The sequence below is a fragment of the Xiphias gladius genome, chromosome 1 (assembly GCF_016859285.1).
Source record: "Xiphias gladius isolate SHS-SW01 ecotype Sanya breed wild chromosome 1, ASM1685928v1, whole genome shotgun sequence".
NCBI classification, from domain to species: Eukaryota; Metazoa; Chordata; class Actinopteri; order Istiophoriformes; family Xiphiidae; genus Xiphias; species Xiphias gladius.
Genome location: NC_053400.1, coordinates 7,586,083 through 7,597,557, shown reverse-complemented (window position 1 = coordinate 7,597,557; position 11,475 = coordinate 7,586,083). Strand labels below are relative to the sequence as shown.

At 41.5% G+C, this 11,475-nt stretch overlaps 1 protein-coding gene across 1 annotated transcript; it reads left to right on the top strand.

Annotated features, from left to right (window-relative positions):
* The first annotated feature begins 7,260 nt into the window (after positions 1-7,260).
* Positions 7,261-8,043, top strand: LOC120790901 (high choriolytic enzyme 1-like). Its single transcript, XM_040128881.1, has one exon. The coding sequence runs from the start codon at positions 7,261-7,263 to the stop codon at positions 8,041-8,043; it is 783 nt and encodes a 260-aa protein (XP_039984815.1).
* The last annotated feature ends 3,432 nt before the right edge of the window (positions 8,044-11,475 follow it).

Here is an 11,475-nt window from a genome sequence, read left to right as displayed (position 1 = left end):
AATTTAGATAATTGACGTCTCTTTAAAAAAGAAGATTTATAAAGATCATCGCAAGATAATAAAATACTCAGCAGTGAGACCTCTGCACAGGCCATACACAGATGAATGCATTAGCAATGCTCTGGGTGGTAGTGCAGCGGTACTACGACTAGCCGGCATCATGCTAATGCACGCAGGGAACCCAGCATCCTTTCCTATCAATAAGTCATTATCTGAGCCGTGCCACTGATGAACGTCCTGCAGCCCTCTCTGCAGCTCAGAAAAAGAGGATGGAGGGGCAGGAGGAGGTTTCAGCGCTGGACTGCTGCCCATGTATGAGGTGTTATTCATGCCACAGTGCAGCAGGACCACCACTACCCACCATAAATGGACATTCAGACTGAGATTAGCACTGCATTTAACATATGGTCTGCATTGGTCCTCGCAAGTCCTGGTCTAAAAATGAAATATGATCAAAGACAAGGGTATAATTCAAGGGACAAGGCATGGAGGGACCTCCCCCTTTCATTTTCAAAATCCTACTTTTGTCCCTCCCCTCACTTTTAAAGTTTCAGTTCTATTTACTCAATAAGATCTCTACAATCACTGTCGCTATAATCAAGACGAATGAAGATCTGAGTTCGCAAACGTGTCGACAGACTGACTCACCTTAAATTACTGCGGTGTGTTCACAGCAATTGAGCTGCATGAGCAGTAGCAAGTACTTTCTTTTTTATGCCCTGTATTTCGCCTCTCTGGGAGCGTAAAATTCTTCTATTGAGACACTAGAATTGAACACCAATGATAATGCAATAAGGGACCATGCTCTGTGTTATAAAGATGGAAATACAACATTAATTATTATAAAGTATATGGTGTCTGTCAAGGAAATTAAAAATAATTATAGGGTTAGTGTATTTATAATCCTGCAAATTACATAGTATATTTATTTCTTTTTTTAAATTGCTAACATTCAGATGGCAAACATCATTAGAAAGCATGACAACCAATGTCATTCTTTTTCTAGTCATTTACTAGATCGGCATAAAGGTATATAAACGCAGGTGATAGCATTCAATCGTATTTATTTATTTTGGTTGAAGAAATTCTGAATGCATTGTTTCCTTTCTCGCCTCTGAAACCAAAGCTATTGATCCAGGAATTCCAGATACGATATGAACTTCCATCCACATCATAACTGGCATTTCAGTTTATAAACTTTATAGTTTTGAACCAGGATCTTCAGTATCGGAATCAACAAGCTTGTGGGGAATGAAGTGTGCGAAATTCAGCAGACTGCAGCTGTTTATTTCAGCGCGGCAGACACATATTTGTTCAACACTGCATATCTTCTGTCGCTATGTAAAAATATAAGTACCGTAATTGACACTGCATCGACTGAGTCTGGGTCCTGAAACTGACATGGAGTGAACAGAGAGAGAAAGGATGTATCACTCTGTTGGAGTTGTTGGAACTGCAAAAAACATTTAGTCCACTCACGGTGGTGCAGCCTTGTTACAGAGCAGAGCTTCTTCCCTCACAAGTGACCTTTGGCTGGGTACAGATAACAGCTGCAGAGAGCCCACCGACCGACAACAGACACGTTTAATTTTGAAATGCCACCAACTTTCCCCATGGAATTAACATTTATTAGCGACAGCTGATATGACCTGCCACCAGCGATGTCATTTGAAGCAATGGTCAGCGCCACCTAAAAAAAGAGAAGCTGTTACCTGAATGTTTTGTACACGGCTATACTTTGCAAATGAGAAGCAGAGAGTAGAGGCAGAGCTTAGCAAATTCATGCATGTTCCCAGCCTGGACGTCGGAATTCATTGTCACTTGCACAGGTGCGCCCAAATAATTTTACACATTTTCACACTCGCATAGAGTATATGCTGGGAAATGCTTGCAGCGTACGGCTGTCGTAAAGGGGAGCGGTGCTGCAACACTGGCAGGCTGGGGTGGACATAGCAGACAGTATATCAAGAAAGGAATCTGCATTTGATCTGCTTTATTTTAGTTAATACACAGGCTTCAAAATATCCTGATATCCCCGATACCAATCCTTAGGATCGGCTCCGGACAGCTAGCAGGAATATGGCTCGCATTTAATTCAATTTGCCGACACAGTCCGTTGACAAACAAAATGCATTGTTGCTTACAACTGTGCCAATGCATTGTGCTTTTTGACAGAGTGTTGGCCTGAACGCGTCCTAGGAAAGAAGTAAATTCAGAGGAATGTTGCCTCACTCCAAATGCTGCCACAAAACAGCTCAACAAAAGCTGGGCTTTGTTGTGACATTGACTGCCCCCCCATACACCCACAACATCCCCGCTAAGCCTCTCAGCACTGTCTCCACCATCAGCTCAAATTACCGTCCACCTCTAATTGATATGAACAATAACAGAAGAAAGCTTGTTAATGGTGAGCATAATTGTCCCGGACAAAAGGCCAAACACTGCAAATCACACTTTACAACAGGAGCAACAGAAGGCGACGTATGGGCTGCAGCCAGTGAACGGGGAGAGAGATTTCACTACAGATATCCATCTACCACCTGAATCACATTTCATTACTGGGTCACCCATTAAACAGGACACTGGACTCCAAAAGCCCCAATTTCACAGTCAAATACACAACATGGCACTGTTTCTCTTGGCAGATTTAATGTTTTAAGAGTGTACAGTACATGACATAGGCAACATAGTGACTGCGGATGTGTGTGGACTAAGCATGAGTATGTGGATGGAGGTATGCTGTGTAACTGTTTACCTCATGAAATGTATCCAAATTTCAGATTTAGATTATTAAACAAGTCAAAAGTCAGAAAGGCTGTATACGTGAAAGGTTTTAGCTATTGTGCTAAGATCCATTTTCACTTATTCTTAATCTCCTGTGGAGTCCTTACTGGTGTGTGCACCAGTGTTTATCATTAGGTACATTGCATTTGGCACCACGAGAAAAAGCTCCAGCCCCCTGGAGATGTTAAATGAGGTAGACAAGGCTTAAATCCTCCACTGCGTTGATAACTGGCTCACCACTCTCTTTTTCTACCGCACTGCTGAAAGGAGGAGGGTTAACTATCAGCTATAATGTGTAACTGAAGATCAGCTTTCCCCCGCGGCTCCACTGCTCACCACCACTCCCCTCAACACCCCCCCCCCACGCGCACCCCCTACCCGCACCCGCACACCCCCGCCCCCACCACACCGCACCCTCCTCCCCCATCCCTCCCTCCCCTCCCAGCATCCCCTGCTGCTGTTGTTGGGGTGGTCTCTGCTTCTGCTGTCACCAAGCCGCTGGTCTTTCAGCCGCCCAGCTCCCTCCCTCCTTTTTTTTTTTTTTTTTTAGCCGCTCTCTTAGGCGTCACAAGATTACTGAAGCAGTGCTGACATCTCTATCAGGCTGACCTAACACTCTGCCCTTTTCCTCCCACCCTCCATCTCCTCTCCTCCTCCTCCCCCTCCTGCACTCCAGGATCCATCACACTCTGGCTTGAGCCTCTCACTACCGCTACTACTACATTAAAGAAATAATAAAAGGAGAAAACAAAAACACAGAACACACAGAAAGAAAAATACAACAATAAGAGTACAAGTTTTCCCTCTCCAACAGACAGCACTTTACTGTTGCCAGCCCTTGATGGTGATATGGATAAAACTGCTCTAAGTCAGGAGGTAAATCCAGAACATCTCAGTAGTTTAGTTTAAATCTGAACAGGGACCTTTTACTCATATCATGCTCATACGCACCCATTCATCAGTTTTTGTTTGTTCCTTTTCTTTTTTTTTTTTTTACTGTTAATTATGCAATAATATAGATATGGCAGGAAAATACTCTTTAAAATAAAAATTCCACAGAAATCCTTTTTAAAAAGTGCTTCCATTAAACCTTTAAACCTTGCTGAGTTTTGTGGTTTCATGTACTGTACATGCAACAAAGCATGTACACATTTCTGACATGTCACTGAATCTAAAAATGCAATATGACTTTACCAACCTCCAAATATGACCAATATTCACAGAAGAGTAGATCAGAAAAGCAGTGGTAGAAAGTAATTACCTACATTTACTGTACTAAATTTTTTTTGGTACTTTCAGCATTTCCATTTCATGCACTCTATACTCCTGCTCCGTTACATTGATTTGACAACTGCAGTTACTAGTGACTTCAGAAATTAAGATTTTACGTAGAAAACGCATGAGCTTATAACATATGATGCATTGTTATAGATAATACTACCGGACAGATTATAAAATACTTTAAATTAGCTCCGCCTCAGCCAACTACAACAGTAAAATGATATTTACACATGAATGCATCAGTAACAGTAATCCAGTAATATAATATATAATAGTATAACGCTCCCAGAGGTCATTTTTCTGCAATGAGCACTTGTAATTTTGAAATTTTATGTACATTTTGCTAATAATTCTCAAGTGAGATGTTCAATACTGAACTTTTATTTGTAACAGAGTATGTTTATATTGTGACTTAAGTAAAAGATCTGAATACTTCTTACACCACTGCAGAAAAATGGCTTCTTTTCATTCCTCTTTCATCTACAAGAAAAACAGATTACATGAGGAATATACTGTAAAGCTGGAGTCAAAGCCCGGCTGTCTTGGGGAAGTCTGCAGGCACAAGGCATTTGGATATTGTTGTTTTGAAAATACGGCTTTCTCTCAGACCACCATCCACCACCCAGGTTATATTGTTCACATGCCACATTTTCTACTCAGAGTAGATGAGACATGGCTTCTTACTTCATGCAGAGGATGAAAACACTCTTGTGGCCTGACCAACGCAGACAGTATTGGGTACTCTTACATTACACCTAATGCTTGAAACAAAAAGTCTGAAAAATTATATGATATACAGTATATGCTGACATTGATTGCGAAACTTTGACTTTAGTCCGGCTATGTTTTCGTGTGTTATTGGGATATGGGGATTTACTGTATTATAGTATATGTACATTCCCTGAAACTGCATGTACTTCATCCCTATGGGAAACTAGAGCAACCGTCAGACAGTCAATGACTGTTACATCATCTCTAAAACTTCTCTGAATCATTCCAAACACGTGCGGCACTAATATTAGCTGTCAGTATGTCTCTGCTCCGGTTTAAGAAAAGCAAATGCCTGCAATTTTATTGTTCCTGCTAAATGAAGTGATTCTAATTCTGGTCTTCTCAGACATATGACCAGTTTCTCTTTTCATATGTTATATTGAATTTCCCCCTGCTGAATGCTGTCCTTGCTCCCTGGCTGCATTCATCCAATCACCCCCCAGTGTTAGCTTTAGAGATTTGTGAGGGGAATGATTTTCTTCTGCAAATAAACTGCTGTTCTTGATAGAATTCCTCCGTCGGTCCAGCCTGAGTGTTGTTATTAAGCAACTTAAAATGACACAGTCTGCTGGGGGGCCTGCCAGTGGAAAGATGCTGTCCATTAGCTGTCAACAATGACCACTGGGTCTACCCTCCCATGGGACTGGCAAGCAAGGCATCGTCTCATCTTGAGTCTAGCTGAGAGATCACACAGGCCCCATTGTCTCAAACAGCCTGGGGTCTTATTGTAGCAGCGCTTCTGGGAAAGGACGAGCCTTCACGTCCCTGGTCTGTTAAAGAATGGGCTTTCTCCAAGCTAAGGCCATGAAAACTGTAAGGGATGAATCTAGGGGAATCTGGGGGCTACAGAGTAGATTTGGAATAGGGGCACCTCTTCTTAGACAAGTTTGGAGTCCCCATCCAGACCTCCCTCTCCCAGCACTGACCTCCCTTCTCCACCTCTGTTTAATAATGCCTGGGCCTTGGTCATTATTTTGGGCAGATGGAGACGGGGGCAGGCAGTGAAAGGACCTGGTGTCACTCCTGAGGAGAGGATGGTAGGGATGACAGAGAAGAAAAAGCAAATCAGAGAAAAGATCAAAAGCAGAATCTCCCCTTTCACTCGCCTGAAAGCGCTAAAGAGGATAAGGAACGATCAGGCCTTGGGTCTCCTGTCCTCTCTGGCAATTAGACTCAGCTGATGGAGAGAAAGGCGTGAATGGCAGGGTTCAAGGCCCTCTCTAGGACTCACACAACGGGAAGGAGTTTTTTCCCCGACGCTTCCTTTATCTTCCTCTCCTTTCAGAGTGTCAGAAATGCAGCTGAAATATCTCTCCAAAAAAGACAGCACAATCCCCAATGCCAAACCTTAATCACAGTGGCTGATGAGATTGGGGGGGGGGGCATTTGAGAAAGAACACATTCTTTTCACAATTCATCTTAACACTTTCTATGAGGCCAGGATTCAAGGGAGGTGTAGTAGGTTTATACGTGATAATTAAATTGAACAAATTACATCCAGGGTATGTAGTTGAATACCAATAAAATAAATATATTTCATAAAGTTCGAAAATCTATCTCGATGTTTTCAAGGGATGGAGATATCTGAAATTAAATGAAAATCATTTATTTGGCTTAGCCCATTCATTCTGAAATGAAGGGGAAAAAAGAGTAAACAAGAAAATGAAAGGTGCGAAAGTTGAAACCAAGATGCATCAAACTAATGGACAACAAATTCTATGAGAATACATAATAAATTAGCAAGCATGCGTCAGTAAACAAATGTTACTGGTATACACTCTGAGTGTCCCTGATGGAGGGGCAGCCATGACGGTTTCATACAATTTACTATTCTATTTTTTTGACGAGAGAGACATCTCAGGCACGGCCACAGCAACATGTCCCACAGGAACCTATTACCATCTTCTACATATGCAAGAGTTTCAATAGGCCGTCTATCATCCTCACAGAGGGACATGCTGCTTTAACACCTTGTCATAAAAGAGGCGCAGGGGATTTCAATTACACAGGTCATCAGAGAGTGAGCGTACAGTATTTGGGTCACACAAATTTAACAACTTTAATTTTAACACATATTCTTTGATAAAGGTTGTGAAAAAGTCATTTGTAAAGCAAACAAACATAAAAGCAGCTGAGGTAAGTGTAGCTAAAGAGTAATTAGACACACAAACAGGATATGGACAAAGAAAAACTCTGGGGAATTAGATGCTATGTTTAAAAAGTAGGTTCGTCTGTAGGGTTCCTCCCTCCAGAGGTTTGTTTAGGCCTAGCAATGTGGACCCCAGCCCATAATCCTCCTGCAGACACACCTGTAGAGGAGTGTATAAAGACCCTGGACTGCACTGAGTCAAACATCAAGCTTCAAGGAGTCTCTCCACAGCAGCTCTCCTCAGAAGCGCCAAAGCCTCCAAGCCGACCCTGAAGATGACTCCCTCTGCCAGCCTGCTGCTGCTCCTGCTTGGCCTCTCTCGGGCTCATCCTCTCCAGGAGGAAGGAAACGAAGAAGAAGTCCCAGACACCATCGACATCACCACCAGGATTCTGACTTCCAACAACGCCACCAACGAGATCCTGCTGGAAGGAGATCTGCTAGCTCCCAGAACCAGAAACGCCATGGTGTGCTGGTCCAAGAGCTGCCTTTGGAGGAAAGCCTCCAATGGTTTAGTGATGATCCCCTTCACCATGAGCAATGAGTTCAACAGCTGGGAGAGGCAGAAGATTGACGCTGCCATGAAGTCCTTTCACAGCAGGACCTGCATCCGCTTCGTCCCCCGTCAGAACGAGTACGACTACATCAGCGTCGAGAACAGAGCCGGATGTTTCTCCGCTTTGGGCAAAGAGGGAGGCAGACAGGTGCTCTCTCTCAACAGGCAGGGCTGCCTCTACCACGGCATCATCCAGCACGAGATCAACCACGCTCTGGGCTTTCAGCACGAGCAGACCAGGAGCGACCGCGACTACTACGTCAGGATCAACTGGGAGAACATCGACCCGCAGATGGCCTACAACTTCTACAAGCAGTCCACCAACAACCTGAACACTCCCTACGACTACTCCTCCATCATGCACTACGGAAAAACAGCCTTCTCCATCCAGTACGGGAGGGACTCCATCACCCCCATCCCCGACCCTAACGTCCAGATCGGCCAAAGGCAGGGCATGTCCTACTGGGACATCATGAGGATCAACATGCTCTACGGCTGCTAACAATAATGCTTCTGATCAAAATTACCCTTTTGGAAAACAAATTGACAAGTGAAAAGTCTAAGTTTCTTCTATATTCTTTCACAACTAAACAGGAGGATGTACTGTAGGAATAAGTCTATTAATGTATGAAACATCTGATCTGTAATTTGACTCACAATTGTAATAAATTCAAGCAAAAGATAATTTTTTGTTTCTCTTGCTCAGATATCTAGTTTTGCTTACAAAACTTATGTCACTTATGTAAATAAGCTAAAACATACAGTACATAGGTAAAAGTGCAAACCCGCATAACATAAGGCTCTGATGCAGACAAGAAAACCTTGACAGTCTAATTTCAGGACTCTAGTAATAATCTATATTTTCCTTATTGCCAACAAATCCAATGAAAAGTTCCAACCGAACAAAGAATTGGTCCTACTAACAAGTGTCAAGTCAAAGCCTGATGTAGCTTATTGTTCTGTGCCATAGAGCTCTGTTTCCAGAAACCAATGCAAACACATCAATGACCCACTTAAAGTCTCACTTACACCATCCCGCTTTATATATGTGTGTGTATATATATATATATATATACATATATTTGCACATATATAAATACACATATAAATACAAACACACACACAAAATATATTATATATATATATATACATACATACATATATATATATATATATAGCTGTATATGCATACATACATATACAGCTCTGGAAAAAAGACCACTGCAAATTTTTCTGAAATCAGCATCTCTACATGTATGACTGCCATTCCATTCCAGTGTCTGTTGAATACCAACTCAAGCACACCTCATTCTACTTAATGTTGTACTGATTAGGTGATCACCTGAACCAAATCTTATTTAACAAGGAAAAGTATAAAAACGACTGCTGTAGTCATCACTGTCCTCTTGCCATAGGACCAGCTGGATGGCAAAAACGGTGCTAGTAGTACCTCAAAAGTAACTGTAATCAAAAAATAACTATTGACCATGCCAAAAGAAAAGTTTTGAGTGAGGAAAAGAAGGGTTCAATTCTGGCTTTACTGGCAGAGGGATACAGTGAGCATCGGGTTGATTCCATCTTTACAATTTCTAAGACGGCGGTTTATAAGAACAAGGTCAAGCAGCAGACATTTGGGAAAACAAAGTTAGTGACCGGCAGAGGGCGAAAACGACTCTCCACTGACCAGGAAGTCAACTCATTCGAATGTCACTCAGCAACCGTATGATGACATCAAGTGACCTACAAAAAGAATGGCAAATGGCAGCTGGGGTGAAGTGCACGGCGAGGACGGTTCAAAACAGGCTCCTAGGGGCAGGGCTCAAGTTGTGTAAAGCTAGAAAAAAGCCCTTCATCAATGAGAAGCGAAGGAGAGCCAGGCTGAGGTTTGCAAAAGACCATAAGGATTGGACCTTGGAGTAAGGTCATCTTCTTTGAGTCCAATTTTCAGCTTTGCCCAACACCTGGTTGTCTAATGGTTAGACGGAGACCTAGAGAGGCCTACAAGCCACAGTGTCTCGCACCCACTGGGAAATTTGGTGGAGGATTGGTGATGATCTGGGGCTGCTTCAGCAAGGCTGGAATCGGGCAGATGCGTCTTTGTGAAAGACGCATGAATCAAGCCACGTACACGGTTATCCTGGAAGAAAACTTGCTTCCTTCTGCTCTGACAATGTTCCCCAACTCTGAGGGTTGGTTTTTTCAGCAGGACAATGCTCCATGCCACGCAGATAGATCAATCAAGGTGTGAATGAAGAACCACCAGAACAAGACCCTGTCATGGCCAGCCCAATCTCCAGACCTGAACCCCATTGAAAACCTCTGGAATGTAATCAAGAGGAAGATGGATGGTAACAAGCCATCAAACAAAGCTGAACTGCTTGAATTTTTGCGCCGGGAGTGGCATAAAGTCACCCAACAGCAATGTGAAAGACTGGTGGAGAGCATGCCAAGACGCATGAAAGCTGTGATTGAAAATCAGGGTTATTCCACAAAATATTGATTTCTGAACTCTTCCTTAGTTATAGAATTAGTATTGTGTTGTTTAAAAATGAGTATGCATTATTTGAGGTCTGAAAACACTGCATCTTTTTTGTTATTATGACCTTCTATCATTTTCTGCAAACAAATGCTCTAAAAATTTTTTTTTTTTTTTTTTTTTTTGGAGAAATGTTGAGTAGTTTATAGAAAAAAACAAAAATGTTAATTTTACTCAAACACATACCTATAAATAGTAAAATCAGAAAAACTGATTTTATATATATATATATACAAATATATATATATATATATATATATATATATATGCATATATATACATACATACATATATGTATATATGTGTGTGTGTGTATATATATATATATATATATATATATATATATATATATATATATATATATATATGTATGTATGGGAATTCGAGTTCATCTGAAAGGCCTGTAGAGGTATATTTGACAAATAAGTGTTGGGAACCACTACACTAGAGGATCAAACGTGTATTCATCCATGGCTGAAAATGGTCCCCAACAAATGCACTATGTACTCCAGTTTGAGTGAAGTTCGCTAAAAAACTACAATGCCCAGTGTTTTTAGGGAATTATTTAGCCTTTTTTTAATATGCTTTTTTTCTAATGCTGTGGATATAATTTTCAAGTGTTTTGATGTAATTAATTTAAATAGTTATAAAAAAGGAATGATCTAATCACTCACATTCTGAGGATCAATGGATCTTGCCTGTTGTGGAGAGCAAAAGCTATAGACAAAAATAAACACTTCAGAAGATTTAAATATGGCAACAAACAGAAAAATATGACTATGATTGTTCCAGTTTCTTTGAGGACGGTATGAGGTCTGCGGTCCTGTACAGAATTTTACTATGTAAGTCAATTTGCAGTGTATCACTGTAAACCTTTAATACATTTACACCTTAAAGAGTGTGATTCTAACACAATTTCGGGAGAAAGACTGTTTACACGTAATATTCAGGTGCCTGAATGGAAACGCATAGCAGAACAACACATATGTGCATGTCCTCTGTCAATCAGATCTCTTGGCTGTTCATAGCCTCAGGCTCTTCTGGATCAAGCGCTTTGATGTTGGCCTGCTCCGGGACAGCACAGTCGCCCCACAGCCTCTGGGCAGCAGCACAGTCAGTACATACTGTGTCTGTGATTTACCTGGACCCAGACTCCCTACAGGATTTTTAACACTATGGGGAGTGGTCGGGTTGTATGTGGAATTTCCACATGGTCAAAATCAAACTCATTACTGAAACGACATACAATTAATGATTGTTGACTGAAGATGAAAAACTTGTGAGCAATGAAATATTTTAATCAAGAATTATGACAAAATGGCTGATCACAGAGGTAATGAAACAGTTCCTGTTGCTGTAGAAAACACAAGTCTTTAGCTGAGAAAATGAGAACTCTAA